We start from the raw sequence: 22,308 nt of genomic DNA, 5'->3' as shown, positions 1-22,308 counted from the left end.
TTGGCCAGCTGTTAAGGACACTCCTGTGCGGAAAAATCACGCCATGAAAAGCCAGCGTCCATAGAGGAGACAGAGGAGTCCTGCGACTTTATTCCAATAAAGGGAGAGAGTCCACTGGGGCACATGCCTGCGGGCTTTTCTCTCTCGAGGTGTTGGAGGATGCAGCCTCCTTTTATCCTAAACTCCCGGCCGCATGCTGCTCTCTTCCTTTCCCCTTGGCTGAGGTACTAGGAAGGTACAGCCTTCCCGAATCGCCTACCACATATCCCCCCCTGAAGCTGTCATTTTAGCCCAAAGATAGAAATTCGGGTTTGTGCAGACCCATTTGTCTGTTTCAAGCAGTCTGGGCTCTGTAGCAAACCTGCTGCTTGAAGTTAATAAAGACATTAAGACCCATTTCAAAGGCGTTAACCCCCATACCCTCACCCAAAGAATTGTTTGTAAAGACATTAGCACACCTCTTCCCTCTCACCCTCTTCTAGGAGTTTTGAGTAACTTAACATCAGGCGGCTTGGAGTTTGCGAAGTTAATGCTTTGAGAAGTGTTTTATGTTGATTGAATGCTTTGCTAAACCTTTTGCCAAAGTTTTCTGATTTTCTAAAGGTGCCAGTAAAGTCTTTTTTGTTGTTTTGACCTCTTGAGAATATCTTGTTGGCATTTCTCCCGTGTATCTAACTCAGAGTACATTAACAATTTTCAAAAAAAGGATATTGTTTCAGTATAGATTGCTTAAATTCACTTCTATAGGAAAATGAGTATTCAGTATCAGTGTCCTTATATTCTAGAAAAAGAAAAAAAAAGTATTTTGTTCAGTGCCTTGATTCTGCCTTAAAAACATTATGGCAATGTGAGACCTAGCTGCTGGAAGATCACTTTCTGATCTAATGTTTTTTCTTGACAGACTCTGTAATTCATACGTAGTAGAATACTATCCCTCGAAAATAAATGGCAATATTTGAATTCTAGAATCAGGGTATTAACATATAGCACTTTTGAGGTAAAAAACACCTCACTATCACCCTAAAATAGCAGAGGCTGAGATAATGACAGTGGCAAATACAAAATCATGTGGATTAGAACCATACTTACAACTCTTCTAGAAAGAGCAATGATATAGGAAGGAGTCTGAATGATTTGCTCATTATTCCCCCCTCCCCCAACTGCCAAAAAAAAGGATCTCAAATCCTTGCAGGATTTTCAACTTGCAAGTGCTGCTGTTGGCGACGCTGTAATTGTGGTAGGGCCTGCCTAGATAGGTCAGTTTGTTCTGCAGCCTGTCATGGACAGTCTGACAGGGATTGCTCAGCCCCTGCTGCAGCAGCTTTTCTGCTGCCCTCTGTGTAAAATGAGAGCTTCCAGGAATGTTAGCAGAGGGCAAGCAGAAATGTCAGAACACTGCTCTGTAGCAGCACTGCTCACCCCTGTATTTCTGCTCGGATATGACTGGACACTGAGCCCTGGAGAGGGTAAGAGCACATTTTCCATATTAAAAGATTCTTTAACAGTTCAGCATCGCTCCATTAAGGTTCATGCTTTTAATGTTATGTTGAAACATGCTCAGTGTTGTGAGCAGAACATGCTCAGTCCATAATTTGGTGGGATATCTGGTCAGGAAATTTGCCATTAAACTAACATTTCTGATGAATGTGGTTGAAGGAATAGGCTGAGGCAATTGCTAGAAGCAATAATTTCCCAGGGAGAACTGGTGAGGACCATAACTAGTAAGACTTAAAAGCTGCAGGTAAAGAATGGGCCACCCATTCTTTACCATGGCAAATTTGACCAATAACTTCTGTATCTAAGTGTGAGCACCTGTGAAGATAAACTGAATGTCACAGGCTGGCCATGGAGGGGTTGTGATGGCCTTGCTGTCCTTTCTGCTCTAGTTAGAAATTAATCTCTGTAGCTCTTAATGCAGCTGTGATTTACCTCCACTACATGTCAAAGAAAGTGAATGCATCTGTCCTAGGGGGAACTTTAATTATAAATTTGTTTCCAAGTAGGTTCCCACAGAGTGGTATTCTTGGAAGTCCTCAGAATGAGCTTAAACTGAACATGAGAGGCAAATGAACTGAATAGCTGAACATGAGAGGCAAATAAACCCCATAATCTGGGATTAGAGGATGGGCAGTTTCAAGTGCGTGCCACTCGTGCGCCGCAATTCACACTCCTCCTGTCTCCACAGACCCATCAGCGGAAGAGGTCTGGGCAGTGCATCCCATCCAAGGAGGTGACGCTCGGGATGCCCTTTCTATCCCCTGCCAAAGCAGCTGAGGAGCTCTTATTACAGAACAGGTGAGTGGGGCTGGCAGAGAGCTAGGTAGGAAAACATAATTGAGGCAGCAAGTAAGTATAAGAGCAGGAAGGAAGGGGAAGGAAAAGGAAATAGTGAAGGAGCATGGTATTAACCCCTGCAGGAAACTCTATCATAACCTAAAATGAGCTGCCTTTGTGAGATCAAAGGATCATGTAGCCCAGCTTCCTGTCTTTGAAAGTGATGCTCAGAAAGGAGCATCAACATGGAATGGCACTTCTACAGAACTCTCCTACCTCCAGTAATTTGTATTTGTGGAGTCCCAGAGCAGAATGCAATGTCTGAGTACTTAACAGCACATGGTGGAATTTTAACGGATTAATTTCTCCAAGCACTTTCTGAACTCATAAAGCATTCTCTGAACATAGGGCATGTTACTGTGATCCTCTACTGACCAAGGCTAACCCATAGAAAGTGAGATCTCATTGCTGTTCTGCAGTGGAGCAGGGCCCAGAGCAGGGTCCCCTCGATGGCTCCAGGCTGCCATCCCGTGGCACTGGGTGCCTGGAGCAGAGGATCTGGTCAGCTGCTGCCCCCAAGACCTCCCTGTGACTGACGGAGCCTGATGGGGCCATGGGACCAGCACCCCCTGCTCCCCTCACTGGGAATAGCGCTGTCGGCTTCCTGCCGAGGATCCCTGAAGGAACTTGTCTGTCCGTCAGTGTCAGGTGACAAGGCCCAAGCTGAGGAGAAAGCTGATGGGACCTGTGCCATTAGAGCCAAGGCCTGAGGGGAAAGGCACAGCCACCATCCCAGCTGATGTCTCTGGGCTCGGTGTCCTCTGCCTGATTGCCCATGGTGACTGTACCCGGCTGGGACGTGGCTTTCCTGAGCTCTCCAGAGGGCCAGGGCAGTCAGGGTGCAGGCAGGGCTGGGCCTCCATAACCATCACGTCAGAGCCATCAGCCTGGCCAGGGCTTCTCCTGCAGCCCTGATACTCCCGGGGCTCTGGAGGGACCTCTGGTGTATGGCCCTACAGCCATGCCTAAATGAGTGCTGTGAAAGCCCAGCTTGAGCAAAGGGACGTGGATGGCCCCTGCAGCACTGCTGGATCTCGGAGCAAGCCCTGCCTCTGCCTTCATCCTCACTCAGACAGGGAGTCCAGGACAGCAGCTGTAAAATGCCGCACTTTCAGAGCTGCAGCCCAGTGTGTCTTTTCCATTTGTTGGTTAAAAAGAGAGGGGGGATGCCCCATCCACACCAAGGAGCCCTGGCTGACTGCTGGAGGTACCTGGGCAGCTGCTGTGTTGCCCATGGGACAACACATCCCAGCAGGGAACGGCCATGGCGCTGGGCTGGCACAGGGCCATTGCACGGGTCCAAAGGGGAACACTCTGGATTCAGGCTCTGAGCAGGGAGAGCACGCTCAGGCCCCATTCTGATGTTTAACCTTTGAGCTGGCAATGGAGCTGTGCTGCAGCAAGTTTCTCAGGGGTAAGAATAGCAGCTGCTGTCTTGGCACACAGCACAAGTGTCCAGCTCCTCCAGGGCAGCACGTTGCACTGCGACATAGAAGGCAGCCTACCCGCCCAGGAATGTCTTCAGGCGCTATTAGTGGAAGCAAATCATCCCCACAAACAGGCACGACCCCGCACAGGAGTCTTGGGAGAGCGGGGCTATTTTGGGCTTTTGACATTGAGGATGGAAGGAGACACGTGATGGGGCTGATCCTCCTGGTAGGGGCCTCCTCCAAAGCTCCCTGCAGCCTTGTCCCCTCCTCTAGCAATGGCTCTTGTGAAGGCTGAGGGGCAATTTGGTGTGGCCTTGGAGTGCAGGAGGTGAGGGCAGAGGGAGCTGTGAGTTTGCTGGGGGTGCAGGGCCAGCTCTCAGTGCCATCAGCAGTGCCCAGCCGTGCTTAGGGCAGGTCCTGCCTGATGGTGTGAACCTGTCTCTGACTCCCTGAAGTTAATGTTTGTACCAGCCATTACAGCTAACAGGGATAGTCACAGATTTTGTGTGCCATCTACACTCTACCCAGACCCACCCAAAGCTTTGGAGATGCCCTCAAGAGGCCTCAAGAGGAGCAGACAGCTACTAGGTGGGCTTGGGCAGGCAAAGGTTCACGCCAAGAGGCCCTGGCTGTAGTGACAGACCAATGCACACTGAGGCAAGGAGAAAGACTGCAGGGGATGAGGAGGGAGGAACAAGGTTAAGAGTCTGCCCAGGAGCCCTTGGGAAAAGTTGTGCAGTGTCATGAGAAGGGAGGAATAGTCTGGCATCTCTGCAAGGTGTTGGGTGGCTTTCTTAAGGTCTGTGATTGAAAGCTGAGGGCTGCTCCTAAAGAACCATCTCCCATTGCTCTCTGCAGACAACACCAGCAGGTTGTGCTCATCAGTCCTTGCTAATGAAACTGGAATCAGGCTTGGCTTCCCAGGAAGAGCTGCTGTGCTGGTGAGGCTGCACTTGGGAGCCAGGTAAGGTGAGAGCCCTTTGGATATTGCTGTCATGGGTATAACAGACAAATGACAGAGTGGACTGTTTCAATTTCCCTTCAGTGTGAGCATCTATATGGATGCAACACCTCTGGCAGTGACTTCTGCAAGCTTAGACCAAGCAGACAGTGCCAATCCTTACCACTTCCCATCACCTCAAGGAGCTCCACAGGCAAGCTCTCCCTTGAAAACATTGTGATCCTGTTGGGCTCAATGCTCCATAGAGCACAAACCTCTGTTTCTGAATCCCAGCACTTCTACGGTCAACAGCGGTAGAAGGTTGTGGACTGACACAACCTTACACATCACTGCCTACACTGGCCCCTGCTCCTTTGCTTCTTATTTCCTTTCCGTGCCAACTGCACTTCACACCCCAGTTGCTGCTAATGTGTTTCTTACTCACACCACGCTGGTCTGTGTCAAGGACTTCTGCAATCTGGATTCAGCTGGCGTGGCTGACAGTGAAAGCTTCAGGGGTGACAAGGCTGACCTTTGGGTCGATGTAGTGAAGAGGTGTGTTGGAGCCATGTGGTGTGTGAGAGCTGGGTGCTAAGGGAGAGTCCTGAGAGTCCTTCCAGCACAAGCCCCCAGGAGGCTCAGCTTTTTGCCCATTCAAAAGAAACTGGCAGCAGCTGGTGGCAGCAGCTGAGGAAATCTAGGGTGAGGGAGATGGCACAATGTAGGGACACTGTTGGTGTGTTGTAACCGTGCTCTCTGTGACTCAAATTGTCTCTGTCAAGGAACTGCCCGTCCTTCACAGTGCAGTGCACTGCAGCTTCTGATGACTTACTCAGAGATTGCTGTTTAGGGTTTGTGAGGGCCAGCATCACAAACGAGAGTAGGGAAAGGAAAAAGGAAAAGGATCACCCTCTCTTGCCTCTCCCACGGGAAAGAAGCTGTGCTGAAAGGACACTGGGAGAAGCAGCAGGAGGACTCAAAGGCACAAGCTGGACAAGGAGCTGCTGGAGACAGGAGAGAGCACAGGCTGGATTTTCAGGAGTCTCCACAGAAATGGCCAGCCTCTACGTTTGCAGATCCTCAATCCAGCTCTGACACCAGCTTCTCCCTTCTCCTAGACAGGAAATTGTCCAAATGCAATTGTCCAAGGAAAACAAAACCCAAAGAAAGCACTGGTCATGGGGTGTATGCAGAGGGATCTACAGTATTTATTCACTAGACACTGGGGGGGGACAAAGACTCATGGCAGAAGGAAAGTGACCAAGAGGTTCACATTTTGTGCAGCCCTCAGGTCACTTTGCTGCCTAATGACATCCTCACTCTTCCTCTTCTATCCTCCTGTGGAACTCCCGGCTCTTTGCTCGGAGCTTGTTGACCTGTGACTCTGCAATGTCAGCCCGCTCCTCGGCTTCCTCCAGCTCGTGCTGGATCTTGCGGAACTTGGACAGGTTGACATTGGACAGCTGCTCCTGGAAGGGAGAAGGAGCCAGTAGTAAGAAGGTTTGGGTTTGGGGTTGTTATTTCTCCTGTGCGTTGGCCGGGGCGAAATCACAAACCCTCAAACTCCACCCAGCACTGCTTTATACAAAGTCCCACAGTGAGATTGAGGAGATCTCCTCAGAGTCCTTCTCACAAATCCCTTTAACCAAAGCCAGAAGCCCTACTCTGTGCTGGGCTGTTTCCACAGTGAAGAAGCCATGCTCAGACAATCATAAATTCAGGGGCTGCAGGACTTCCCTCGGGGCATCCCTGACTGCTGCATGCCTAGACACAGGCAAAGGCTCCCTGTACAATTACAGAATCATAATGCAAAGTGGTTTGGGAGGGGACTTCCAACACCTTCCCTGTCTGCTATCAAAACTCTAAAAGTAAGTTATTTTCAAAATTTCTTAAGACATTGTAGTACTGATATCAGTCATAAGACCCTTACAGGTTGCTTTGTTACTCTAATGCAAAAAACGCTATCTGCATTTGCCCTCCTCTTTAGTCTTCTTAGTGACTCTTTGGCAAGTCTGTTTTATGACCCTTTCAGAGAATTTGAAGAACTCCATTACTGATGACTGGCGTCTTCCAGCTTTCTTGTATTTGTCTCCTCAATGGCCAGACTACCCTCTGGGAAAGTGGTTCTTGCCAAGCACTCAGAGAGATACTTACAGCCTCCTCAGATTGTCTCTTGTAGGATTTCACTTTCATTTGCAGCTTGTCCACCAGATCCTGCAGCCTGAGAATATTCTTCCTGTCTTCCTCAGACTAAAGTGGTTGGCAAACAGGAAAGAGAGTCAATTCGTGGTGCTACATCACACAGGATTAACAATTGCCCTTGGCGATGGTGTGTGCAAAATGTGGCTTGCTGTGAGCAAACGCTGTCAGAGCAGGAGACCTCCTGCCTTACCTGGTAGGTCAGTTCCTTCACCCTCCGCTCGTACTTGCGCACACCCTTCACGGCTTCAGCGCTGCGCTTCTGCTCAGCATCAACCTCCCCTTCCAGCTCCCGCACCTGCAAGGACAAGCCCATCCCTGCAGCTTCCCTGGCAATGTCTCTCCAAGGACAGCCTCACTCACCCACAAGCCCAGCCCTACACACCCTGGCCTCCAGCTTCTGGATCTGCTTCTTCCCTCCCTTCAGTGCCAGCTGCTCAGCCTCATCCAGACGAAGCTGCAGGTCCTTCACCGTCTGGTCCAGGTTCTTCTTCATCCTCTCCAGGTGGGCACTGGTGTCCTGCTCCTTCTTCAGCTCTTCTGCCATCATGGCCGCCTGATCAGAGCAAAGGGGCAAAGCCATTTTAGGACTGAAGATATTTTGGGAAGAGTGCATTCACCATCAGCAATGTCAGAAGTGTCCAACTCACATCTGTGATGGCCTTCTTGGCCTTCTCCTCAGCATTGCGGGCTTCCTGGATGGTATCCTCCATTTCACCCTGGATTTGGGCAATGTCTGTTTCCAGCTTCTTCTTGGTGTTGATCAAGCTGGTGTTCTGTGCAATGGGAAGGACACAGCAAGAGTTGGATTCTACAACCTGCCATGATAAACCTTCTGCCTGAGCAAAGTCTTTCCCCTTCCAGCTTCCTACTCTTATTTTGGAAGTATTGTTACAATGGTTGTGTACAAAATGTCAGGTGTGGCCTTGGGGGATGGATGCAAAGCACGCCTTTCCTTGTGGACAGCAGTAGAGAGGCCATTCTAGTACTGCTGGTGCTCTGGTATATCCCAGCCCAGTGTGTTTGGTCACTGTCAACTTGGCTGTTTGCTCCCTGCCCTGACCTGGGTATGGAGGAGCTGCACACGTTCAGTGGCATCCAGAAGCTCCTGCTCAGCCAATTTCCTCGACCGCTCCGTCTGCTCCAGGGCTGCCCGCAGCTCCTCAATTTCAGCCTGCAGCAGGTTTGCCCTGCGCTCCACCATGGCCACCTGCTCCTTCAGGTCCTCCTGTGTCCTGAGAGCATCATCCAGATGGATCTGAGTGTCCTGGAAAGAGAGACAAGAGGAATTACCAGGTGTCAGTGTTCACTTCCATGGCAAAAATGTCAGGGATCTCATTTCTTTCTGTAGCTTTGCTGAACAGACCTTGAGCACTCCCTGTGTATTTCTCAGGTTCTTCTGTGCCTCTGCAGCCACACGGTTGGCATGGCTCAGCTGGATCTCCATTTCATTCAGGTCTCCCTCCATCTTCTTCTTCAGCCTCAGAGCTTCATTCCTGCTCCTGATCTCAGCATCCAAGCTGCTCTGCAAAGACTCCACAATTCGGAGGTGGTTTCTCTTCATCTGGTCAATCTCCTCATCTTTCTCTGCTATCTTCCTGTCAATCTCAGACTTCACTTGGTTGAGCTCAAGCTGCAGGCGCAGGATCTTCCCCTCCTCATGTTCCAGGGAGGCCTGGGCAAGTGGACACAAACATTGATAACATTGATAAACCCTCTCCTTGCATTCTAGGGAATTACAAAATATTTCCAGAGATCTCAGCTGTCTGCACTCCCCAGCAGGAACACTGGGGAACACACAGGGCCTTTTGAGGCCTATTTCCTCATTTATTTACCGCAGACACCACTGATTATGGCCACATACCTCAGCCTCCTCCAGAGCAGCCTGGATTTCAGATTTCTCCTGCTCAACCTGCTTCTTGACTTTCTCCAGCTCATGAATCGCCTTTCCTTGCTCAGCAATCTGCTCCGTGAGGTCGGAAATCTCCTCTGTGGAAACAAGGATCATTGGCATGGTCAGGCACAGAGCAGAATGGCAAGGGCCCTGTCCCACCAAGGTGACAGGCATCTTTGCAGACCTGCAGGCACAGACCCATGAACAATGGTGGTAATGGCTGATAGTGAGAAAGCCCAGTGAGGAGCAGAGGGCCAGGGACTTACGCTGCAGGTTCTTGTTCTCGCGCTTCATTGTTTCCAGGTGGTCCAAGGACTCCTCATAGGCATTCTTCATCTTGAACAGCTCCGTGCTCAGAGAGCGCGACTCCTTCTGCGAGGCCTCCAGCTCAGCCTGCGTTTCCTCATACTTCTGCTTCCATTCTGCCAGGATCTGAAGAGAAACGGGGTGTGAGTAGGGATATGGCAGTCATGGGGGAATGCTCTGGCCAGGAGTCCTGGTGCTGGAGGCCAAAAGACCTTGTCAAAGTTCCTCTGCTTCTTATCCAGAGCAGCACAGGCAGCATTGGATCTCTCCACGTCAATCATCAGGTCCTCCACTTCATTCTGCAGCCTCTGCTTTGTCTTTTCCAGGGAGGCACATTTGGCATTGACAGCCTCAACATGTTCCTCTGCATCCTGCAGGCGCTGTGCCAGCTTCTTCCTGTAAGGTGGTAAGCACAGTTCTTAATTGGAGATGAAACTGGATGTTGATTATCATATTCACCACAGCAATGTGATACTTTTTAGTACTTGGTCCTAATGCACACGTTTCAGAGCCTATCTCCACCAGTCTTTTTTTTTCTATTTCATTTCACCAAGGTCTTCATAGAATAATAGAGTCACAGAATGTTTTTTGTTGGAGGGGACTTAAAAAACCCACTAGTTCCATGCCATGGGCAGTGACACCTTCCACTAGAATAAGTTTTTCCAAGCCCTGTCCAACCTGGCCTTGAACACTCCCAGGGATAGGGCAGCCACAGCTTCTCTGCAGTCTTGCTATCCCTCTGCACTTTGCACAAACCCATACATGTCCTTTCTCCTGCACTCTTTGTCACGTAGCCTGTTTTCCCTGTGTTTTTCTGTTTCATATAACTCCTCAACCTTCTGTTAGGCTTTTGCCATTGAAAATCTCAGCGGTGTCTTTAAATTTCTGTTATTGCTGTATGCCAGTCTTCCACACAATGCTCACGTACTTGGCCTCCTCGAGCTCCTCCGTGCGCTGAATCGCGTCCGTCTCGTATTTGGTTCTCCACTGGGCCACTTCGCTGTTGGCCTTGGACAGGGCGCGCTGCAGCTCCCCCTTGGCCTCCTGCTCCTCCTCATATTGTTCCCGGAGCAAGTCACAGTCGTGGCGAGCGGACTGCAGGGCGTGGGCCAGGGCGTTCTTGGCCTGGTGGTAAAAATATTGCAATAATGAGTAGGTGTCTCCTGGGAAATTTCTCTTACTGGAACTTACACGCTGATATACATCCCAAAGAAATAGTAATTAACTGACTGCCTGATAAAAACATGAGAGTCCTCCACTGCAAGGGTCTAGACTGCATGAACTAAGGGGATGGTTTGAACTTCTAATTGGATCACCTTATGAAGTCTTGAACACTTCACGAAAACGTATTATGTCAAATATTTATTTCATATGTAACATAAATATCTTCACCTTTATCTCTTCTTCTAGTTGCCGCTTCAGTTCTTCAATCTGCTGGGTGAAAGCCTGCTTCCCTCTAGACAGCTGGGAAATTAAGGTATCTTTTTCCTCTACCTGGCGTCCATATTCACCTGAAAAAGTTTGCAGTTGAGAAAACATTTTAATAGCCAAGAGAGTAATTTATGGGGTTCTCCCATTTCCAAACTAGAGATGGAAAGGCTGTACCAGATTCTGTCTGCAGACGAGCTCTTTGAGCACTAAGATCGCTAATCATGCGCTGATTCTGCTCCTCCTTTGTTTTATATTCACTCAGCTGATCTTCCAGAGTGCGGCACATCTTCTCCAGATTTGCCTAGGTATGAATGGCACATAAGAAAATGAGTAAATACCTTGATCCTGCCTTCTTTATAGCAGGAAAATATGACCAGAAGGTGCAGTTGACATATCTGGGGACTATGTACATATGGCCACAGTTATACACATAAGATTTGGAGGAGTCATTTACAATATAAACTGATAATAATTAAATAATATAAGATTAAATAAAAATACCTCATTGCTATCAAATTCCTAATAAAAATAATGGTGTACCTTGGCTTTAGAGACAGACTCTATGTTACTGGCCAAGTCATCAATCTCCATCTTCATCTCACTCTTCTCCTTCTCCAGCTTCTGCTTCACGCGTTGCAGGTTGTCGATCTGCTCCCCCAGCTCAGCGGTGCTGTCCGCGTGCTTCTTGCGCAGGGCGGCAGCCGTGGCTTCGTGCTGCAGCGTGGCCTCTTCCAGGTCACGGCGCATCTTCTGGAATTCTGCCTCGCGCTTCTTGTTCATCTCAATCTGAGCTGCTGTCGCCCCTCCTGCTTCTTCCAGGCGCTCGCTGATCTCCTCCAGCTCCCTCGACAGGTCAGCCCGATGCTTCTCTGCTTTAGCGCGAGAGGTTCGCTCTGCCTCAATCTCCTCCTCCAGCTCCTCAATACGGGCCTGGAGAACAGCAGGGACCCTTCACACCCGTGCCCTCCTCCTGCCTGAGCTGAGCCTGAGCAAGGGAGGGGAAGGAGGAACAGAGACTTGCCTGCAGCTCCTTGATCTTCTTCTGAAATTGTATGCCCAGAAGTTGCTCATCCTCGATCTTGCTCTGGATCTGGCTGATTTCAAAGTCTTTCCTTTGGGCAAAGTGAACCGTGTTAGAGCTCAAAGAAAAAACACAAGTGCTCCAGCCCAGCACTCAGGTGTCCCACAGCCACACTTACTTCTTCAGTTTCTCCTCCAGCTGCTGCTTATCATTCTCCAAATCCATGATGCTGTCCTGGGCCAGCTTCAGGTCTCCTTCCAGTTTCCTCTTAGCTCTCTCCAGGTCCATGCGCAGCTTCTTCTCTTGCTCCAAGGACCCTTCCAGCTAAACACAACAAGACCATCAGTGCTCTCCCAGCCAGGTCGGACTCCATACCTGTGCTGTTCCTGCGCTACATCTGTGTGCTTACATCGTCCACTTGCTGCTCCAGCTTGATCTTGGCCTTGGTCAGTGTATTGACTTTGTCTTCTTCTGCCTGCAGGTCATCCAGGGTTTGCTGATGGGCCTCTTGGAGGGCTTTCTTCTCTTTTGTCAGCTTCACAATAGTCTCATCCAGGGCTGCCATCTCCTCAGTCAGGTTTTTCACCTTTGAGAAAAAAGGAGCAAGCACAGATAGAAAATGGTGCTTAAAACTATAAGAAGAAAGGTCTTTTCTGGAGTGCGAGTGACAGGTTCTGCCTCATACCTTGTTTTCGGTGGCGTGTTTTTCCTTCTCCACCTTGGCCAGTGTTAGCTCAAGGTCATCAATATCTTTCTTCAGCTCTGAACATTCATCCTCCAGTTTCCTCTTCTTGGCTGTCAGCTCAGCATTTATTTCTTCTTCATCCTCAGCCCTTTCAGTCACCTCCTTGACTTTGGCTTCCAGCTGGATTTTGGTTTTGATGAGCTGGTCACACCTTTCCTCAGCATCAGCCAAAGCATCAGCTTCCTGGTGGGGAGATGCCATTTTTAGGAATATGCTTTTTGAGGAAATATTAAGATACTTACTTTCATAGTTCAGAGTCCTGGATAGAGGTCTTGTAGTTTAAAATTTGATTCATGTTCCAAGAGATTGATATATAATATAGAATTGATTTTATATTGGTAGTTCTGAAACAGCCAGGTTTAAAAGCTAAAACCAAGTAAAATTCTTTTCAATCTATCAGAAGACATGAGTATCTGTATATTTGTGCAGGGTATTATCTCAAAATATCAATCATTGGAACAAATTGCATAAATTTGGGTTTAATCATAAGAATATCTCAGCATCTACCACAGAAAATTCTCACTCAAGTAATATTTTTACCATGGATACCCCACAGTCCTTACAGAAGCTAGTTACACCTTAAGAGCACCACTTAAAGAATTACGATTGAACTGAACTAAATTGAAGTTTCTATGTGATTTGAAAATGTACTTGTACATATCAACCTGATAGTCGTGGTGGAATTAAGATAAAGCCCACTGGTGGTACTCACAGCCTGCACTTGGAGCTGCAGGTCATTTTTCTCCTGCACAAGCTTCACCATTTTCTCCTCCAGCTCCTTCCGCTTTGCCTCAGACTTTGCAAGCTCTTCCTTGGTTTTCTCAAACTCTTGTTTCATGTTGGCCATCTCCTTCTCAGACTCTGCACTCTTCAGCAAGGGCTTGATCTTGAAGAACAGCTTCATCCATGGCCAGTGTTTGACATTCATGAATGCACGGATGTTGTACTGGATGCAGAAGATGGACTCCCTGAAAGATAAGTCAAATTAATATTCAATATTTATACCATGATGACACAGTAATAAGCCAAGTACAGTGAACCTAATTTGAAGAGAAGTCTACCTCCTCTCCACCATTCTCTGGTACTCCACTCTCATCAGGAAGCCCCTGCACCTGGCCTGGGTGCGGGTGATGAGCTGTGCCAGCTTCTCATCCCTCATCTCTTCCAAGAGGCCCACCAGCCCGGCTTTGAAGAACACCTTAGGTAAGAACATGAAAAGAGGTGCAGCGTCTGTACTTGTTCAGTGTAACCTGGTACCCTTCCCCCCATGACAAACACCACGGAAGTTAAGAGCAAAACCACAAAGAATATATGTAGTGGCAGACACTCTTTTATAACTCCAAGCTTCTGGTTACTTTCAGTTGAGAAACTATAATAGCCAGACATTTTTCTGTTATTTTTATTCACTCTTGATTCTTTTATTCTACAACTTTGTCTTAAATTAGGAACTCAATTAACCCTTAATGAAATCATCTTATTTCAGTTTATTCAATTGTTAAGTAAGCAAGAATTTTGTTGATTTATTTTATACTATTTCTTATACCCTATTGGACCATTTCACATACTATCTGGAGTATCTGAGTATCAAGCCATGCAAACCAAAACCACTTAGTACTTGAAGCAAACAGATTTTGTACCTTAGTGTGACCAAATTTGTATTGAGTATGGTCTATATCAATTGATCCAAGGAGTTTCTCACATGCCTTCTTGCTGTCAATGAACTGTCCCTCTGGGATAGCACTGGCATTTAATACTTTGTATCTGAGGAAGAAAATGGAAGGACTTGCTTTGAACTCCATGATGTTAAGGGTCTTTTCCAACCTAAGTGATTCTATGAATATGAAGAGGTCTGTTGTTGAGACCAACTGACAGGTACATGGAAAGGAAGAGTCTTAAGAATAGTTGAGAACAAACAGCACTTGCTAAACTGAAACTTTAGAGACAGTTTTAGGCACAGGAGGGGAAGGTTAGATTTTAAAAGCTATTTAAGATAGACAAAGTGATCCAGTAAGAGGATGAAGTCTGACCTCTGTTTAAAATCTGCATACAGGACTCTGTTGGGAAATCCTTTCCTGCAAATCCTGATCCCTTCCAGCACGCCGTTACAGCGCAGCTGATGCAGCACCAGCTCGTGCTCCATGGCACCTGGCAATGCAGAGCACAAATACATGCCATGTTCTGGAATACAGTGGGGAAGAGCTGCAGCATGCTGAAAACCTTCAATATATACGTAAGTCTCTTACCAGGTGTTTTAGTTTCATTTGGGATGATGCACCGTACAAAATGGGGGTGCGTGCTTCTCAGGTTGGTCATCAGCTTGTTTAAATTCTCCTGGGAGAGTCATTAAGAAAAGCTGATATTAGCAAATGTAATTTCTGCTGTAAGCATCAAGTCCTCTGAAATGAGATACCATACAAAAATTAGCAGAACCCTGAACTGAAGCTCTCTGCACCAGTTTTTTCTGACTTTCCACAAATCTTTGCTGTTATTATCTTAGAGTATAAAGTTCTTTGGAGTAATCTGTAGAAAATATTGTTCTCTTAAACATACAATTTTAATACATTTCACTGACTCTAGTGGAATGCCTTCATTAGAAAGGATATCCATTGTCCATTGGATGTTCCCACTGTGAGGCAGTGTGAAGCATTCTGCAGTAGGCATTTAGGCTGGGTCATATGGAGCACACTACATAGAACCTTTGTGTTTTCCCAATGAAAGCAAAAGGAACAGAACCAACAAGCTGAGTTTTAAATTTCTAGATTATAGATTTATCTTGTAGGGTAGGGTGACATGAATCCCAGCCTTGTTTTATAATTGATATTTGTATACTTATTTATTAAAAAATATTGCCTATAATTAGTAGAGGGAAGCAGATGTCTCTGGAGGACATCTCAAAGCATGTAAATGAAGCAGCCAAAACTTTTAGATGTCTAAACACTGTCATGTCTGAACAAGAGAGATAGTGGAAATTCAAAAATATAACAGAAATGCAACCCAAATGCACCCAAAAATATTTCTCCTACAATATTACTTCTTAAAATCTTATGACCTTGAAACATAGGCTTTTTGCATTATTTTTGAATTATACAGACCCTGCAGCTATGATTATTCACCCAGAGGGTGGTGGGGTGCTGAACAGGCTCCCCAGGGAATGGTCATGGCCCCAAGGCTGCCAGAGCTCAAGGAGTATTTGGACAATGCTCTCAGGGATGCACAGGGTGGGATTGTTGGGGTGTCTGTGCAGGGCCAGGAGTTGGACTTGATCAATGATCAGCATATTCTATGATTCTTTTTCTTGGGGCATACACACACATGCCCATATCCTTTTTCAGAGCACTGGCTATCAGGTGATGAAGAAAATCTGTAGAAGAAATTAATCTATATAAAGAAGGGCATCCTAAATGAAGGACCAAAAGGGTAATACCTCAGGAGACAGTAGGTATTTCGCCTGGCAGAAGTGCATGTCAGGCAGCAAAACTTGGTTATGACAAAGAACTGTCAAGTATCTGACATCTTAAAAATGTATAACCCAGGCAATGATGGCATTTCAAGTGTAAGAAATTGATCCTTGAGTTAGGGAGAAAAACTAGAGATACAGATGGAGCAAACAGGTCAACAGTGGGCAGAATGTTGTTAGATGGATTTAAAAGGTTCTGAAGAAAAAGATGTGCACCTGTAGCCATATTTTAAATGTATTTTAGAAGTATTCTATATGACATTTTTCCATCTGGAAACATCATTCTGAGACAAGTGAACAAATGGAAAAGCTGTGCATTCTGTGAAATGAAGTACGAGTAGAATAACTGGATTTATTCCTAGCAGAATATGGCCCAAGAACTTCAGAATCTTTTAACAGAACTGAGCCAAAATAAGACTAGCCATAGTCATTAGTGGGTTTACTCCTTGTCTTAGGAAGAAATAGTGAATTCTCTACTATACCCGAAAAAGAGCTGAGACAGTCTGGAAGGAAGAACCCTTCTTCTTGCCACCTTTCTTGCCACCAGCACCCGCCTCAGCTAAATCAAAAATAAATAAAACAGATTTTAGATTTTTTTCTTCTGCTGTCTTTGATTCCTTTTTGTAAGCTAAACATCAGTGAGAACATGGGATTCAAAGAACCAACCTGAATCTGCTCCACCATAGTTGGCAAAGAGTAAAGCCAGGGTCTTCACAGATGATTTCTGGTACAGCCCAATGACAGTTTCATTCAGAGGGTCCTTGTTCTTCTCCAGCCAGCCAGTGATGTTGTAGTCCACTGTGCCAGCATAGTGCACCAGGGAGAAGTGGGCTTCAGTCTTGCCTTTGGTAGGTTTTGGCTTCTGGAAGTTGCTGGACTTGCCCAGGTGCTGGTCATAGAGCTTGTTCTTGAAAGAGGTGTCAGTTGCCTTGGGGAACATGCACTCCTCTTCCAGGATGGAGAAGATGCCCATGGGCTGGGAGAAATCACAAGGGAGACAGATTATAATTTAGCTTTCAGGGCAATAATGGCCTTCACCTAGGCACAGTAATGGAACATAGATTGAGATACGCATCAGAAAATATTATTATTTAATTACATTTTCTTCTAAAAAATAGGATTGATTACATTGATACTTATATTCTGTAACACAAAATAACTCATAAAAGAAATAGAAATTTTTTGGGTTTGTGTTGAGAATGTGCTTTTCAGAGAACTACCTTCTTATTCAGTGGAACTCAGAGCACACACAGATGTGTTGGCTACACTGAGTTTGAGCCAACAGTACACCATTGCAGCAAAGCCACCAACTCATCCTCAGCTACACTGTGGTGCTAACAGCTCAAGGGAGTTGATCCTTCCCCTCTACTCAGCTCTGAGAAGAACATTTGAGTGCTGTTCCAGCTCTTGACTACCCAATGCAAGAGAAACCTGAACCTAGAAGATCCCTTTGGAAAACGAGAGCAAGTAATTACAGGGATTCCATGCGTGTAACTGATTTGGACAGGAAGGATACCTTCTCAATGAGCTCAATGCAGGCAGCCAGGTCCATGCCAAAGTCAATGAATGTCCATTCAATTCCCTCCTTCTTGTACTCCTCCTGCTCCAGCACGAACATGTGGTGGTTGAAGAACTGTTGCAGTTTCTCATTGGTGAAGTTGATGCACAGCTGCTCAAAGCTGTTAAACTTGAAATAAAATAAGAAAGATGCATGTTTGAAGATGCAGCAATAATTGCAAGACCTCATCTTTAAAACTAAGGAATGCAGTTAACTTGACTTCCCATGCATTTCTTCAGCCTGTTTTATGATATTATGAAAAAGAGAAGGGCATGAAATTAAGTGTCCACAAGGAAATTTTTTTCATTGACAAAATTCAAAAGATAAATTGTATTTCCCATCTAAAATTAGACCAAGTTATAGAGAAAAAACCCCGAGTTTAGGACTATCATGATAGACGTATTTTTATGCTGTCTTGTCCCTGATCATATAAACAATGAACTTTTTTGATTGGGCCATTCTGTACCTTTGAGTTTGCACATCTTGAAATAGGACAAGTCCTTTGAAAGGTTATTCTTTTACTTAAAGAAGACAAATAGCAATAATCATGTGATGATACTATGTTTTCTTTAAAAATGTGTCTCAAATTGATCATAACATTCAGTTGTCACTTCCAAATAGCTCTTACCAAATCTTACTTACATCAAAGATCTCAAAGCCAGCAATGTCCAGGACACCAATGAAGTACTGCCTGGGCTGCTTCGTATCCAGCTGTTCATTGATGCGAACAACCATCCACAGGAACATCCTCTCATAGACTGCCTTTGCCAGGGCACCCACTGCATTGTGCACCTACAGGAAAAGAAAACACCTGGAGTTACCATAAAGGGCAGAGGAGAACCAAAAAGATATTCATTCTATATATGATTACAGGTTACAGCATGTTTCTTACCTGCTGTGCCGTTTGGCCCTTGGTCACATATTCATTCCCCACCTTGACTCGGGGGTAGCAGAGGGCCTTGAGCATGTCAGCTGAGTTCAGACCCATCAGGTAGGCAGCCTTGTCAGCCACTGAAAAGCCAGAGGAAGAGGGAAGAATTTTATGTCCAAAAGGTTTTGAACCCTAGAGCATTCCCTAAAGGCTGAAGGGTTCAGATTTCCGTTCTTTGAAAACTTTTGATAGACTCTCGTAGAGGGAATCTTTGTAACATCACTCTTGCCATTATGCATATTGAGCTTTTCTAAAAGAATTTCTGTTTGAAATTCTTAACTGCAGCATGCAGAAAGTAATGAAGTTTTCAAAAATCTCCTGCCACAAAACTAAAAACTGAAGCTTGCTAGTCTGACTGCATAGCACACACGCAGCTCAGGAGCTGCAGTGACAGCAATCAGGTACTGATCTACATTCAGGTGATCAAAACCACACAATAGTTAGAGTGGAACACAGAGACAATATTTCTGTTCTCCTTCAGATCCACAGCCTACAACCATTTCTGAGCTTTTGTTTCTAATGTCCCATAAAACTCGTTGGGCTTCATCCTGTTACTAGTGGTGCTCCCCACCTGCCTTGTCCTTTAACAAGAGGAGGCATTGCTCACAGAACTGAAGACAGGGGTTGTAGGTCCTGTGCCAACAAAGGAATGAAATAACACTTCTCACAGCTGACTTCCCTGAGCATCTGATAGGTGAAGGCTCATGGGAATGTGGTTCCCTACCATGTTAGAACTGAATCAGTGGGCTGTTTCGCAATCACAAGCCATATTCCAGCAAAGGTGTGACTAAAAGAACATCCATAACTTCTGAATTTTTGAAAGAGTATGAAGATCAGTTTAAAGTATTAATTGTTCATAGCATGAGTTACGTAAATCCTGAGATCAGGTAACTTGATGTACTGAGGACAAGGGAGAGTTGTTTTTTTCTGGATGACTGTTTTCCTTGGGACCTAAAGTCCAACAGTGACCAACTTTTGCTGTCTTCCACATGCATAGTAGCTCACAGAGGGTTAATTATTGAGTTTGATAATACCTTCTGTGCCTTCAGGCTCTGCCTGCTCCTCTCTTGGTTTCTGCTTGAACTTCAGATTCCCGTAGTGCATGACAGCCCCTGTCAGCTTGTAGATGGCTGTTTTCTCATCTGGAGTGAAGCCCAGGATGTCAATGGCACTCTGGTAATACAATGAGCAAAGTGAAATATTTGCATGTTTTCTGATGTATGACTTGTGCCTGTTCACCTGTTCTGTACATTACTTACATCTGTCGCCATCAACTCCTCCTTGTCATCAATGCTAGGAACAGTGATCTCCCCTTGACTCACAAAAGGGTAGTCATATGGGTTGGTAGTGATGAGGAGCATTTCTGAAAACAAATGTGTTCGTGGGTTAAATTTAATTCATCTTGTAATATAGTTGACTGTTGCTCAGAGATCTTCCTGTCAAAAGCTCAGTGATATCTCCTACCAATTAGCTCCGGCTTCTTGTTGGACGTGATCTGATAAAAGATGTGGTAGCTTCTTTCCGCCTTGAGCTGGAAAGTGACTCTGGACTTCTCCAGCAGATCTGCCCAAGATGGTAGAAAGAGTTAGGCACTTGTGGCAATGTACATGGAGGTGGGAATTTGGGAAGGGATGGGAGCAGTCCAGGAGAATCTCTTACAAGTTTCAATGTCAGCAGAAGCCAGCTTGCCTGTGGCACCAAAGTGGATTCTGATGAATTTGCCCTGTTAAGCAGAAGCAGCAGCAGGTCAGCCTGGATGTGTTCTGCTGGTATCTCCTTTGCATGAAGAACTGCTCAGGCACCATGGATCTTACCAGTGGGGGGAGAGATTTTACGCAAAGCAACCACTTACAAAGCGTGAGGAGTTGTCGTTCCTCACGGTCTTGGCGTTTCCAAAGGCCTCCAGCAGTGGGTTGGCGCTGATGATTTGATCCTCAAGCGTTCCCTGCAGGGAGAGAATTATTCGGTGACTGTGTTTAGTTGACAGGGCAATGACAGGCCACATGTTCAGTCTGTTCTTCCCAACTCACCTGCATTTTGCCTGATGACTTGTCCTCCTTCTTCTTCTCTCCACTGGCTGCAATTGTTGCAAAGTACTGGATGACACGCTTTGTGTTCACAGTCTTCCCGGCACCGGATTCTCCGCTGTCAGAGCCAAGAGAGAAGCAGAGGGTGCGTGGTCAGGCAGGAGGTCCCCTGGCACCGGGCAGCCCCGCAGGGACCCGCGCAGGGGCTGTACGTACGTGATCAGGATGGACTGGTTCTCCCGATCTGTGAAAGCGGAACAAGGGAAGGTGTGTTAGCAGCTGACCCGGGTAATGCTAAGCTGAATGAGAAGTAAAACTACAAACCAAAGCTGGGGATTCTTCAGAAAGTCCAAGACTACCCAATTCCCTTCTATGGTCTAATAGTATTAAGCATAAGCCCAGATGGATATATTGAACCATCATTCATCTGGACCTGAGACAAGCTGTGTATCATTTGCCCTTCACATAATTCTCCTCAACAAATGAAACTAAAGTACCTACCCAATTTCAAAATACAAGAAATAATAACTTTTCTTTCTTATCAGTGAAAAAATGTAGAAAACCGACTCCAGTACTATTTTTGCAGTAGGAGAGTGTAGAATTTTGTACAATAAAGTACAAATAATTCATTGTGGTAAGTCCATGAATGCTCCTACATCAGTTTCACTTGAAATTATTTGCTACATAAATCGACCAAGTTCACAGTCATGCAGCTGTCTGGTGGTTCCAGCTGGCTTGTCACATGCTCCAGTAAGATCAGCAGGGCTTTTTTGGTTAGATTGCTGTGAGAGAGGCCAAACACTCACCAGTCAGCATGAACTGATAGGCATTGTCAGAGATGGAGAAGATGTGTGGAGGGGCCTCCTGGCGCTTCTTGCCTCGGTAGGCCAACACCACCTCCGGGTTGTACACCGGCAGCCACTTGTAGGGGTTGACGGTGACGCAGAAGAGACCCGAGTAGGTCTGCAAGGAAGGGACACAGCACGTTGGCTTCCCCTGAGCCTGGCCCAGCACTTCCTGCCGCTGCCCAAAGGAAGCTGCTGCTGCCACTTACGTAGATCATCCAGGCTGCGTAACGCTCTTTGAGGTTGTACAGCACAGCGGGTTCGTGGAGGTGGGTCATCATGGCCATGTCCTCGATTTTATCGTACTTGGGAGGGTTCATGGAGAAGATTTGATCATCCTTCACGGTCAGGGTCTGTCAAAGGAAGAAGGATATACGTGTCAGCTAAGAATCCAGAGCAGGGATCAAATGTTGTCCTTCAGTCTTGCTTTTCACTCACCTCTCCCGCTTCAGTTTTGACAGTGACTTTGCCCGATTCCCTGCTTGTGATTGTCCCTTTCACAAAGGATTCTTTGGGATGAGCCACAAAGACAGATGTCTTGGCATCAAAAGGTTTGTTCTGGGCGGCAATTCTCTCCTTTTCCGACTTCCGGAGGTAAGGAGCCGCCTCCCCAAAGACGGCCATCTCAGCATCTCCAGAGGCCATGTCTGCACTTTACTGAGGATATGTCAGCAGACAACTCTGAGGAGAAAAAATATGATACTGATTATTTATTCTATAAGATTTGGGAAAATTTTAACCTGTATCTCTTCATACTCTGGGTATTTTAACATGAGATAACTCGAAGTTTAATTTTATGTCAACTTAGAAAATAAGAGGCTTTCATGGATGTAGTCTAGGTCTTCAAATGTTCATTAATGACCTTTTCAGAGCTGTTGATTTGGTGCTTTAAGAATACTGTGCCTGTAAGACAAGAGTGAATTTGTTGAAAAAGTTTCACTAAGATCACTATTAGGAATGGAAACAGAAGAATTTGTTAAAAGGATGAACAGTGAAATTAAACTAATGAAAATCTATAGAGTAGATGACCTACAGTCTTGGAAAACAATGAATCTGTGGGGCATTTACCTATTAAATGATAATGGAAGGGTAGTGGGTAATTAATAAATTTTGCTAATGAAGTTGTTCACTGAAAAAAAAAAAGTAGTGCAGGCTTTGTGACCTTTTAATATTCTGCCACAATTTAATTT

The 22,308-nt window shown here is 46.0% G+C and overlaps 1 protein-coding gene and 1 long non-coding RNA gene across 8 annotated transcripts in view; one reads left to right on the top strand and one right to left on the bottom strand.

Annotated features, from left to right (window-relative positions):
• The first annotated feature begins 1,359 nt into the window (after positions 1-1,359).
• Positions 1,360-22,308, top strand: part of LOC309580110 — a 54,047-nt gene continuing 33,098 nt past the window's right edge. For 4 of the 7 annotated variants that reach the window (XR_014226951.1, XR_014226952.1, XR_014226953.1 and 1 more), the window contains exons 1-5: positions 1,360-1,466; positions 2,186-2,295; positions 4,623-4,728; positions 13,159-13,503; positions 14,351-14,530. This is a non-coding gene — a long non-coding RNA (uncharacterized lncRNA). Of the gene's footprint in view, positions 1,467-2,185; positions 2,296-4,622; positions 4,734-10,513; positions 10,581-13,158; positions 13,504-14,350; positions 14,531-22,308 lie in introns of all 7 variants that reach the window. The other 3 variants (XR_014226955.1, XR_014226957.1, XR_014226956.1) reach the window with 3 other exon arrangements.
• Positions 5,891-21,789, bottom strand: LOC309580108 (myosin-1B-like). Its single transcript, XM_082293862.1, has 38 exons — positions 21,557-21,789; positions 21,328-21,471; positions 21,080-21,236; positions 20,490-20,517; positions 20,277-20,391; positions 20,099-20,191; positions 19,906-19,969; positions 19,711-19,809; positions 19,506-19,609; positions 19,281-19,419; positions 18,208-18,326; positions 17,958-18,107; positions 17,274-17,444; positions 16,424-16,733; positions 16,240-16,316; positions 14,544-14,631; positions 14,328-14,445; positions 13,938-14,061; positions 13,362-13,498; positions 13,013-13,268; positions 12,241-12,483; positions 11,965-12,141; positions 11,734-11,879; positions 11,556-11,646; positions 11,075-11,464; positions 10,709-10,835; positions 10,496-10,614; positions 10,032-10,228; positions 9,316-9,499; positions 9,064-9,229; positions 8,768-8,892; positions 8,270-8,578; positions 7,967-8,170; positions 7,554-7,679; positions 7,289-7,459; positions 7,097-7,201; positions 6,859-6,954; positions 5,891-6,173 (listed from the first exon to the last, which is right to left on the bottom strand). Exons 1-38 carry the CDS (start codon positions 21,761-21,763, stop codon positions 6,021-6,023), a joined length of 5,829 nt encoding a protein of 1,942 aa, XP_082149988.1. The 5' UTR covers positions 21,764-21,789; the 3' UTR covers positions 5,891-6,020.

Source organism: Coloeus monedula (genome assembly GCF_965178545.1).
Source record: "Coloeus monedula genome assembly, chromosome: 19".
In the NCBI taxonomy this organism is placed as follows: domain Eukaryota; kingdom Metazoa; phylum Chordata; class Aves; order Passeriformes; family Corvidae; genus Coloeus; species Coloeus monedula.
This window is presented reverse-complemented; position numbering and strand designations above follow the sequence as displayed.